The sequence below is a fragment of the Nannospalax galili genome, unplaced genomic scaffold (genome assembly GCF_000622305.1).
Source record: "Nannospalax galili isolate Female #2095 unplaced genomic scaffold, S.galili_v1.0 scaffold632, whole genome shotgun sequence".
In the NCBI taxonomy this organism is placed as follows: Eukaryota; Metazoa; Chordata; class Mammalia; order Rodentia; family Spalacidae; genus Nannospalax; species Nannospalax galili.
In genome coordinates, this window is record NW_008332816.1 from 525,501 (window position 1) to 537,796 (window position 12,296).

At 48.2% G+C, this 12,296-nt stretch overlaps 1 protein-coding gene across 1 annotated transcript in view; it reads left to right on the forward strand.

Annotated features, from left to right (window-relative positions):
* The first annotated feature begins 6 nt into the window (after positions 1 to 6).
* The window catches only part of Cacng7 (calcium voltage-gated channel auxiliary subunit gamma 7), a 30,389-nt gene continuing 18,099 nt past the window's right edge, over positions 7 to 12,296 (forward strand). Inside the window, exons 1-4 of the mRNA XM_008827729.2 lie at positions 7 to 95; positions 3,602 to 3,826; positions 5,191 to 5,277; positions 5,609 to 5,749. Of these exons, the coding sequence (XP_008825951.1) occupies positions 3,631 to 3,826; positions 5,191 to 5,277; positions 5,609 to 5,749 (424 nt within the window). The 5' untranslated portion in view covers positions 7 to 95; positions 3,602 to 3,630. The remainder of the gene's footprint in view (positions 96 to 3,601; positions 3,827 to 5,190; positions 5,278 to 5,608; positions 5,750 to 12,296) is intronic.

The window sequence follows — 12,296 nt, forward strand, 5'->3', positions numbered from 1 at the left end:
CCCCGGTGGCGGCGGCGGCGGCCGGGGGAAGCCGCGGGGCCGGTCATGCGGCTGCGGGGCCCGCGGCCCGGAGCGTCCGCCCAGCCCTGAGAGAGGTGAGCTCGAGGGGGAGGGTCGTGCGAGGCACTGGGGCGCCTAGCGAGACCGCTCGGAGCCGAGAGGGAGCTGGGGTTCAAGGAGGTTAGAGTGGCGCCTGGGGTGGGGTTCTGGTGGACCCAACGCCCTAACTGGGAAGGTTTGAGAGGATGGAGGCATATTTGGGCCTCCCGGATCCCGGAGGACAGGGGTCCGAGGGTCCCGGGGACACAGAACAAACTCCTTGTGTTTGGTTTTAGAGATGGAGCCACTGGGGAGGTTCTAGGCAGGGTCTTTGAGGAAGGCAGCACCAGTGGAAGGCGAGGGCCCACGCCGGTTAGGAGTAGACCGTAAGTCTGGGAAAGGGTCCCTAGACAGGCAAAGAGTTACGGTCTCTTAAGAGACTGAAGGGAGATGGAGTTTGGACTAGGACATTGAGGAATAAGCCAACCAAATATCTGGATCCAGGAGAGGCTGGGGTAATGTAGAAGGAGGTTCTAGGCCTGGCGATGGTGGTGGTGATGGGGTGTCCCAGAGGATGTATGCAGAATAAAGAACTCAGAGCAGGTCAGGTTGAAAGAAGAAGAACTGGATCGGAACCGGAGGGGATGCCAAACGTGGGGAGTGAGGGGAGTGTAGAAGGTCTAAGTCCCCCACTACCAGTCGGAGGAGCAAACCCGGAAGCAAAGCTCAGCTACCTGACAATCTGCACGATTGAGTGAATGTTGCTTGTTACCAAGCTGGAAGGGTTGGAAGCGAAGCCGGCAGCTGGCGGTCAAGCCCCGGAGCCACCCGCTGGGGGGGATGGGACAGACAGGCCAGTCCGAGCTTTTCCAGAATCTAGATCGCCGGGTCCTCTAGGAGGCGGGGGACCGACGTGAGGGGCCCTGGAGGCTGAGAGTGCCAGGATGTTTGGGGGAGGGTGACTCCGATTCTAGGGTCTTTATTTGGGTGAGGCAAACTTTCAAGGTTGAAGGAATTCTGATTGAGGAAAATGGAGTCTCACGTTTTAATTACTCTACTGGGAAAATGTTTTCCGGGGGAAGTGTCTCAAACTCTAGTTAAAAAGAGAATGGTATCTCCAGTCTCCACGGACATAGAGGTCTCTGGCTGAGGTAGGTAACAATTTGGAACCCTTCCGGATTGCCCCCCCCACCCCCCGTTGGAATTTCTGACCTCCTCATTGGAATTTGGGAAGTCTAGGCCAGGAACTGGCTGAATTTCTTGTTTGAAGGTGCACTGCTGAGATGTGGCTGATTGGAAAGTTCTAGTATAGGAAATCAGGGTCCAGAGTCTGGTAAGGGAATTTGCGGGATGTGCTGGGGGGTGTCCTGGAATTCCTGATTGGAAATTCAGTTCAAAGTGCTAGCCTCTTGTTTGCAGGATAAGGGACCCTGGTTTTACTAGAGTGCTGTGTGTGGTTTGGATGCTGAGTTAGAGGGTCCCAGCTCATGGTCTTGATATTTTGGGGTCTGTATTCAATTTCACAGCTCTAGGATTTTGGGTGCTAATGTCCCAGAATCCAATAGTCTGTGAACAAGTTCCAGCAGCCCAGGTTCGGGTACCTGCCTGGATCTGGGAAGGTAGAATTAGAGTTCTGGATGTAGACTGAATTGATTTCAAGACATGGGATCAGAGTTGGAAGGTTAGAAGTTCATAGTCAGGTTCTTTTTTTTTTTTGGTCTTTTTGAGACAGGGCCTCCCTGTAGCCCCAGCTGGCCTGGCACTCACTATGTAGACCAGGCTGGTCTTAAGCTCACAGATATCTGCCTGCTTGTGCCTCCCAGTGCTGGGATTAAAGGTGTGTGCCACCATACCCGGCTGTGGTCAGGTTCTTTTAATTTGTTTTTATTTAATGTGTATGAGTGTTTTGCCTGCATGTATACTGCACCACATGCATGCAGTGCTCCCAGAGGCCAGAAGAGGGTGTCAGATCCCCTGGAACTTGAGTTACAGTTGTTAACTGTCACGCGGGTTCTGGGAACTGAACCCACGTCCTCTACAAGAACAGAAATTTCTCTTAACCACTGAGCAATCTCTCCAGCCCCACAGTTAAATTCTCTGTGTTAGAAGCGGGTGTTAGGGGGCGGCTAGGGAGATGGTTCAGAGGATAAACCACTTGCCACACAAGCATGAGGATCTGAGTTTGGATCCCCAGAACCCACAGAAAGCTGGGCACAGTAGCATATTAATGAATTGCTTCCATGGTGAGATGGTGGAAACAGGAAAGTTCCCAGAAGTCTGTGGGTCATCTAGCCTTGCATATACAGGGGTGAACGAGACCCTATTTCATACAAGGTGGAAAGTGACTGACACTTGAGGTTGTTCTCTGACCCCACAGGTGTACTGGTACTTGGGGGGGGATTGGGAGTGTTGAGGGTCAAAATAAATCTCTAATAGTTTCAGCTTAGGATAAGTATTCTGGTCAAAGTCTTAGGCAGTCCTGAATTCAGTGTGTAAGGCCAGAGTTATAGGGTAAAGGTACCCTGAATGGTGACCTACTTTGGAGATTACCAAATACAATTCAGAGACAAGTCTAAAGGTTTTGGTATACCAGATCAGAGCATGCAGTTAAGATGGTGGCTTGGAACAGTTTCTGGACAAATCAAGATGTTCAGCATCCAATATCTAAGCCTAGTACCCCAGCTCTAGGGATCTCAGTTCTGCTTAAAGTTGGGGTGATTGGTCCTTGATAGGGCCTAGTGTTCACAGCTGAGGGTTTGAATCAAGGCACAGAGTAAGAGTAGGGGTATCAGGTCTTAGATTTGAAGCTCTTTGATTAGAATACCAGTTTCTCAGTTCTGGCTCACACTCAAGCCTTAAGGACTCTGCTAGGGTCTGGTTTCAGAGTAGGCTCTCAAGTCAATACAGGAAGTTAGATCTGGAGAGTCTTGTTTTGGATTGAGAATTTGGAATTACAATTGCTAATTAGAGTAGTGATGTTCAGGTCAGGATCACTAATCTAGACTCAAGCCAAGATTTCATCTCCTGGTCTGGTTTGAAGATTGTGGTTGGAATTTTTTTTTTTTTTTTTTTTTTTTTAAAAAAAAAAAAAGTTTCTTCTCCGGGTTGTGTGTGAAGATTGTGGGTGGGATTTTTTTTTTTTTTTTTTTTTTTGAGATGGTCTCTTTATGGCCACTGAAACTCACTATGTAGCCCAGGCTGGCCTCAATTGCACAGGGATCTACTTGCCTCTGCCTCCTGAGTACTGGTATTTAAGATTTGGACCACCATAATCTACATGTGGTTGGAAATCTTATCTCTAGTTGGGGATTTGGATCCAGAGCAGCAGAGTACAGCAGGTGGGTCTGGGAGGCTCAGTCCTGAAGTTAGGAGTCAACAGTTGGTGTCTCCATTTAGCATTCAGGGCTGGGGGGAGGGGGTTCAGGGCACAGAAGACAGACTTGAGAGTTTGGTTTTGGAGTTTGTGTCTCTGGCCAGGGCTAGTGTCCCAGCTGAGTGCATGGGACTGGGGACACTGTTGGGTTGTTCCCGGTGCTCTCCACTACAGCTCCCTGTCCCACAGGCCCCGCAGGGCGCCCCCCGCCACTCAGGATGAGTCACTGCAGCAGCCGTGCCCTGACCCTGCTGAGCAGTGTGTTTGGTGCATGCGGCCTGCTCTTGGTGGGCATCGCAGTCAGTACTGACTACTGGCTGTACATGGAGGAGGGGACCGTGTTGCCGCAGAACCAGACCACCGAGGTCAAGATGGCGCTGCACGCTGGCCTGTGGAGAGTCTGCTTCTTTGCAGGTGCGCCACTTACCCTCCCTCCCTTGTGCTTTTCCACCACCTCAGAGTCCTTATCCATAATCACATACCATGATTCCAAGAACCCAGAAGCTTATTTCATTTCTCCTCTGGAAGTTAAATTTCAGCACACAGACTTCATGCCTGCCCTTTATTCCTTCTAAGGAATAGAAGTCCAGATGCTCAAAATCTGGGTTTCTAGCTTTCCTTCCCCACTCTCGAAAACTCTATTAGAAGTCTGGGGGCCAGGGAGATGGTTCAGCTGGTAAGGGTACCTGTCGAAAAGCCTGATGTCCTGAGTTTCACCCCAGGACTCAGGGTTTTACCCTAGGACTCATGTGATGGAAGGAGAGAACTGACTTCTTCAAGTTGTCTCCTGATCCCTACACTCACATCTTGGTGCACTCACATCCCTCTCCCCAATAAATAAAGAAAATGATGGGGCCGGAGAGATGGTTCCGTGGTTAAGAGAACTGGCCTTTCTTGCAGAAGATCTGGGTTCAATTCCCAGCACCCACATGGCGACTAACAACCGTCTATAACTCCAGTTCCAGGAATTCAACACCCTGTTCTGACTTCATGGTCATTGAATGACATGGGTATACTTATACACATGCAGGCAATACACTCATACATGTAAAAGACAATAAAAATAATAATAAGAAAATGATATATTAAAAAAAGAGAGAGAAAAATCAGCAGCCAAGGACTGGAGTTGTAGACCAGTTGGTAGAATGCTTGCCTACCATACAGGAAGCCCTGGGTTCCATTCCCAGCACTGCGTAGACTAACACTTGGGAGGATCTAAGCTACATAGTGAGCATCCACAGCTTTCTCCTCACTTAGGACAAGGAGGTCCAGCCCAACCCTCCTCCATTATTCAATCTTCTGGGCAACCAGCAAGAACTCCCCAACCCTTAACCGCCCCCCTTTTCTTCAGTACTGCAGATTGAACCCAGAGCTTCTACACATGCTTGGCAAGTGCTCTGCCGCTGAGCTATGGCCCCAATCCTCATTTTACTTTTCATTTTGAGACAGGACTTTACCAAATTGTCCAGTCTGGTCTTAATCTATGTAACCTGGCTGGCCTTGAACTTGCAATCGTCCTGCCTCAGTCTCCCCAGTAGCTGGGAACGCAGTCCTACAGCGCCAGACCTCGCAGGCTCAGGTCCCTTTCTCCAACCCTAAGGGCAGGGCAAACTGTAAACTTTGGGTGTGGCCTTGCATCTCCACCCCGGGACACACACACACACACACACACACACACACACACACACACACACCCCGTCTGTCATGCCCCTGGCAGCTCCTCTGGGAATTCCTGAATCTCTTATCCATCCTTGCTCTCTTGTCTTCCTCCCCACCAGGTCGGGAGAAGGGCCGCTGTGTGGCTTCGGAGTACTTTCTAGAACCGGAGATCAACTTGGTGACGGAAAACACGGAGAATATTCTGAGTGAGGGGAAGCAGGGAAGGGCGCTCAGGCGGGTTTGGGGAGAAAGGGCGGGACGAAGGAAAGAGTGGGGTTCAAGTGAGAGCTTGGGAAGAGGTAGAGCCAGGTTGAAAGGGCAGGGCCTGGATGGGGCGGAGTCTGCAGGACCCTGACGTGGTCAAACTAGGAGGCGTGGCCTGGTTGGGGGTGGAGTCAGCAGTGGGTTTATCAGGGGTGGAGTCAGTGGGAAATGGGAGGAGCTAAAGGGAAGCGAAATGAAGGGGAAGGGAAGAGGTGGCCCAGTGGAGATTTCTCCCTCACGCCCGCCCCGCCCTGTCGGTCCACCTGCCCGCAGAGACTGTGCGCACCGCCACTCCCTTCCCCATGGTCAGCCTCTTCCTCGTTTTCACCGCCTTCGTCATCAGCAACATCGGCCACATCCGCCCACAGAGGACCATTCTGGCTTTCGTTTCTGGAATCTTCTTCATCCTTTCAGGTGAGCCCAGGGCTGGAGGGAGGAGGGAGAGGGGACTGTGTGAACTTCCAGGAGCCACAGGACTTTCACTTAGTGATTTCCTTGTGATGTCATCTGGGAGCCGTTGTACAGCCTCTGGGAACTCCGTTTTCCTCCTCTGCAAAGTAGACCTAGCACAGTGCTGACTGCATGACATTGTTTGGAGGGTCAAATCATAACTTCTTCCTTACTTAGATGCCAGACTGTGTTCAGATACAGCCCCACGGGGTGAAGATTACTAATAGCCCTATTTTACAGACAGAGGAGCAAACACTCAGAAGGGTCAAATCATTTGCTCAGGGCCACACACGTGAGGGCCAGAGCTGGGACTCATCCTCACATCATTCGCCTCCAGAATTTATATTTTTAACCATCACTGTTATTTTAGAAATTAACAGTTTACAGAGTTTTGGTTTTTTTTCAAACAAGTCAACAGTTTTGTGGTGAACAATTGCAGACCCATCACTAAAGATCAGTTGCTGATCTGTTACGGGGGGGGGGTCCAATTTCCTGTATCTGGGCCTCTACGTTTCTTTTTTCCTTCCTCCCCTCCCCTCCCTCCTCCCCTCTCCTTCCCTCCCTTTCTTTTCCCTCCCTTTTCCATTTTTTGGAGACAGGGTCTCACATAGGCCAGGCCAGCCTCAAACTCACTATGTAGCTGAGGATGACCTTGAACTTTTGATCAAAAGTTCTTTCCTCTGCCTCCCATGTGCAGGGATTACAAGCATGTACCTCCACACCTAGTTTATATGGTGCTCATGCATGCAACCCTCTACTAGCTGAACCATATCCCAGCCCTCAGTTTCTAACCATCCATCCATCTCTCTTAGTTTTTTTATGCATTTCAGGGTATATTTCAGATATCACTTTACCCTGCATGTCGATGGCTAGAGAGCAGAATTTGTTCCTTCTTTCTTCTGAGGTGCGAGTTTCTTTAACATGTGTGATCTCACACTCCATCTCTTAACACTTCTACAAGAGGCATTGTTAGCACTCACCTGATAAAGTGGGGTTCTGAATCCTAGCATCCAAGATCCCCGCATGAACTGATTCCAGATGATGCCTGTATCCAGAGGTCCTGGTCAAGTTCTTTGGGGACTCTTACCCCTCAAGTTCCATCCAATCCAATTCAGTCTGGATCAGCTCAGCAAAGCTCCAATATATTTCAGCCCATCAGTCCAGTCCAATGATCCCAATTCAAGTCCTTGTAATTGAACTGCTTTTAAAAAATATATTTATTATTTTCATTTTATGTGTACAAGTGTATTCCTTGCATGTCTGAAAGTGCACCCATGTCATGCAGTGCGCTCAGAGGTCAGAAGAGGCCATCGGATCCCCTGGTACTGGAATTAAGGATGATTGTTAGCTGCCATGTGGGCACTGGGAGCCGAACCAAACATGAGTTCTTTGCAAGGGCAGCCAGTGCTCTTAACCACTGAGCCATCTCTCCAGCTCATCAATTGAGCTGTTTTAAGATGTGTGTGTGTGTTTTACATGTATATGAGTGTGCAGTTTGTGCACCTGTGCACATACATGCGGAGGCCAATGCAGGATGCTGAGTGCCGTCTCCAATTGCTTTCCCCCTTACTGCCTTGAGAAAGGGTCTGTTACTGGAACGTAAGCTTACCGTTTCAGTTAGACTGGCTGGCTAGTCAGCTCTGAGGATTTGCTTGTATATGCCCCATAATGCTAGAGTTACAGACATGCACAGCCATGCCTAACTTTTTACTGGGGTGTAAGGGATTGAAACTCAGGTCTCCATGCTTACACAGCAAGGATTCTTAACCACTGAGACAGCTGCTCAGCCCCTTGAGCTGAAACTTTCTAAACAAACCCCATGCTATAAATGCAGCCCATGCTATAAACACAGCCCATGCTATAAATGCAGCCCATGCTGAGTTTCCCTATCACTCTGCTCCCCATCGCTTGCCCTGGGCTCCATCTTTCCAGTTCACCATGTGGACAGTTGCCGAAGGATATTCCCACTCCTCCCCCAGCTCTCTCTAGGCCAGACTTTCCCTGAGCCTTCACCCTAACCTGATAAGACCTTTTCCAGGGAAAGCAGGGTGCAACCTCCATGCAGACTCCAATCAAGCATGTAGAGCCAGACAGAGCTAAAATAAGACATGTGGGTTATCAAGATCTGAGAGTGTCAGAGCAGAAAGGGCTCATGGTTTCTGAGATGGAAAAATGACAGCCTAGCCAGAAAAAGTGGGGCAAGAGGAGGATACCGTAGGGATTTCTATTCAAGCCACCCAACACCATGTAAGGAAAGTCCCATTGTTGGTGGATCACAGAAATGGAAGCGGTCGATTCAGTTAGTCAGTGGCGGAGTTGAAATTGGAACCAAGGGGATTCTAATTCCAAAATATCTGCAGCAAACACTGTACCAGACCTGTCTGCCCAAGGTCAAGCTGAAGATTAATAGTGTCTTTGGGGCTGGAAGTCAGGCTTCTAGTTTCCAATGAAGTCATTTGGTAGAAATGGAAGTCCATAGCCTGTTCCTCTTTTGTGGGAAGGAATCTGTTCCAGTTTAATATCTGTTGCTGTGATAAAAACATCATGACCAGGCCAGGCATGGTGGTGCATGCCTTTGATCCCAGCACTCAGGAGGCAGAGGCAGGTGGATCTCTGAGTTTGAGGCCACCCTGGTCTACATAGCTAGTTCCATACCAGCCAGGGATACCTAGGAGACCCTGTCCCCCAAAATATATATATATATTAAAGAAGAAAAACTCACAGAAACAAAAAGCCTAAGAAGAATTATGACCAAAGGCAGCCTGGGGGAGGAAAGGATTTATCTGGCCTACAATTCCAGGTTACAGTCCATCATTGGGGGGAAAATCAAGGCAGGAGCTCAAACAGGCTGCACCACATCCACAGTCAAGAGCAGAGAGGCTGGAGAGATGGCTCAGTGGTAAAGAGTTCTGGCTGTTCTTACAGAGGACCCAGGTTCAAATCCCAGCACCCACATGGTGGCTAACAACCATCTGTAACTCCAGTTCCAGGGGATCCGATGCCCTCTTCTGGCCTCTCTGGGCATTGTACGACACAGGGCACGTGCATACATGTAGGCAATACACTTATACACATAAAATAAAAATAATAAATTTAAAAAAATTAAAAAAAAAACAGAAAGAAACAAATAAATCCATGCTGCCTGCTCACTTTCTCAGGCAGCTTCTCCTTTCATATAGTCTAGGGCCCATGAAATGGTGCTGCTCACACTCAGGTTGGGTCTTCCCACCTCAGTTAACTATCAAGACAGTCCCTCATAAACATTCCCTCAAGCCAACCTGATCTGACGAGTTCTTTAGACTGTCTTCCTGGTACTGGAGAGATGGTTCAATAGTTAAGAGCACGTACTGCTCTTGTAGAGGACCCAAATTCGGTTCCCAGCACCCACATTGGGCAGCTCACAACGACCTATAACTCTAGGTCCAGGAGATCTGGCACTCTCCTCTAACCTCTGTGGGCACCTGCACTCATGTGCCCATAGCCCACCCCATCAACATCATTAAAATGAAAAGAGAAATCTTTAAGAACAAGCTGGGCATGGTGGCACACACCTGTAGTCCCAGCACTTGGGAGGCAGAGGCAGGAGGATCTCTGTGAGTTCAAGGCCAGCCTGGTCTACATAGTGAGTTCCAGGACAGCTGGGGCTACAGGGAGACCCTGCTTCACAAAGACAAAAAAAAATAAAAATACAGTTTTAAACTGGGTGTGGTGGCCCATGCCTTTAATCTGAGCACTCAGAGGCAGAGGCAGGTGGATCTCCGTGAGATCGATGCCATCCTGGTCTACATAGGAAGTTCCAGGCCAGGTGGGGCTACAGGGAGATCTTATCTCAAAAAACAAAAATAATTAAATAAATAAAGACAGTTTTCCCAGGCGATTCTAAGTTGTCAAGTTGACAGTTAAATAGCCGGAATGGGGAGGGGTTAAGACAAGTTCTTTCTTTGTAGCACAAGCTGACCTGAAACTCGTAACACCCCACGTACCTTAGCTTTCCCAGTGTTGTGCACACAGCCATGCCTAGCCTGGGTGTCTTTCTTGACTTCATTTAATAGATTGTGACCTATGTGCTCTCTCTCAAAGTGTCCACTCATGTATTTTCAAATTTGTAGGGTTTGCTGGCTAAGCCACGTGTTGTGAACACAGAGAGGCATGGGTTCAAATCCTCACACTGCCACTCACTCCCTGAATGGGCTGAAGTCTTCCCCTGTAGAATTGCTGCCAATAATACTTTGTTTATAGACTCCAGAACTTGAATTCAATGTAATTTTTGTGTGTGAGGCAGGGGGAAGATGGGCTTTCCTCATACTCACGTATTTACCCAAGAGAAGTTTATAAGGAAAGAAGTTTGCTTTGGCTCAGAGTTCCAAAACCTTCATGGCATGGTTGCCCCACTCCGTTGCTGTGGATCTGTGGTGAGGCAGAGCATCATAGCAGCAGGTGCATGTGGTTGGGAGCGGGGCGACGGCTCAGCTGGTAAAGTTGCTGCCTGCCTTGGATAAGAACCTGAATTTGGATCCCCAGCACCCACATTAAAGACAAAAATGAAACAGGTATCATCGTGGATGCATAATCCTAGCATGAAAAGGTAGCAACAAGCAGATATCTGAAGCTCATTGGCTGGCCAGCTTAGGGCATCAGATCTTCCAGAGATGGAGTTGGAAGTGGTTTAAGCCTCCTGATGTGGGTGTTAGGAACAGAATTTGGGTCCTCTGCAAGAGCAATATGCACTCTTAACTACTGGGCCATCTCTCCAGCCCTTGCATGTACACACACACATGCACACATGCACACATGCACACACGCACACACACACCCCACCACCACCACCACCACCACCACCACCAAAAAGTATGCAGTTGGGCAAAGTTGCACTTCTTATGGAGGCCAAGAAGCAGAGAGCGAGGCAGGACAGGACCAAGGCAAAATCTATACCTAAGGACACACCCCAGGGACCTACTTTTCTGAGAGAGGCCCCATTGCTTAAAGTTTCCAGCATCTCCAAAAACAGTACCGACAGCTGCAGCCCAAACTCTCACCACATGATCCTGTGGGGGAACATTTCATATTCAAGCCATAACATGTTATGAAATATTCTGTTGTTGTTTTCTTTTTCCATCAGTAAATTAAACATGCAAAAACCATCCTTAGCTTGTAAACCATATAAAACTGGCAAGGAGAATAAATTAGTTATCCAGCCCCTGAGTTTAGTCATGGGCATAAAGTTTCTGGACTGTAACAGTAAGTGCTCAATATGCAGTAGAAATACATGAATATGTAGGGCTACCTGTAGCTCTGTTGGAAGAGTACTTGACTAGCATTAGCCCTGGGTTCGATCCCCAGCACTGCGTAAACCAGGTGTGGTGGTAGAACATGACTATAATCCCGTCACTTGGAAAGTGGAGGCAGGAGGATCAGAAGTTCAAACTCATTTTCAGCCACATATGAGTTCAAGGCTAACCTGGGCTACATGAGCCCTTGTCTCAACCAATACATTCTTTTGGGGAGAGATGGCTCAGCAGTTAAGAACACTGACTGTTCTTTCAGAAGACCCAGGTTCAAATCCCAGCATCCACATGGCAACTAACAGCTGTCTGTAACTCCAGTTCCACGGATCTGACAGCCTCTTCTGGCCTCCTCAGACATGGGTGCACTTACATACATGCAGGCAATACACACATACACATAAAATAATAATAATAAGGGGCTGGAGAGATGGCCCAATGGTTAAGAGCACTGACTGCTCTTGCGTAGGACCCAGGTTCAATTCCTAGTACCCACATGGTGGCTACGAACCATCCTTAACTCCAGTTCCAGGGGAATCCGAAGCCCTCTTCTGACCTCCTCGGCATTGCATGATACAGGTGACTCACATACATGCAGGTAATACACTTATAAAATAAAAATGGTGGATAAAATATTTTTTAAATAATAATACAAAATTTAAAAAAAAAACATGTAAAAAATACACTCCTTTAATTCCAGCATTAGGGAGGCAGAGGCAGACCTATCTCCTGTGAGATTAAGGCCAGCATAGTCTATATAGCAAGTTTCAGGCCAGCTGGGGCTATGGGGAAACTGCCTCCCAACCCCACCCCCTTAAGGAAACAAAACAAGCAGAAATGGATGGATGAATAGATAAATGTAGTGGTAATGGTGGTGCAACCACCAACTTTATGGTGTTCTGTGCGTCATGGCAGTACTAAGAGCTTTATGTAAATTACATCATTTCATCTTCTTGTTTCTATCATATGGGTACTGTTAACATCTCTGTTTGAGTTATTATTATTACTGTGGGTATGTATGCATGATGTGTACACACCATGCATGCCAAGGAGTGTGTGTGTAGATCAGAGGAAAACTTTGTGGATTTGGTTTTTTCCTTTTACCTTTATTATGGGTACCAGGGATTGAAATCAGGTCACCAGGCATGTGCAGCAAGCGTCTTTAATATAAGTGTCATTATCTCACTAGCCCTGACGTCTCCATTTTACCCTTTCGGAAGCAGAATCAC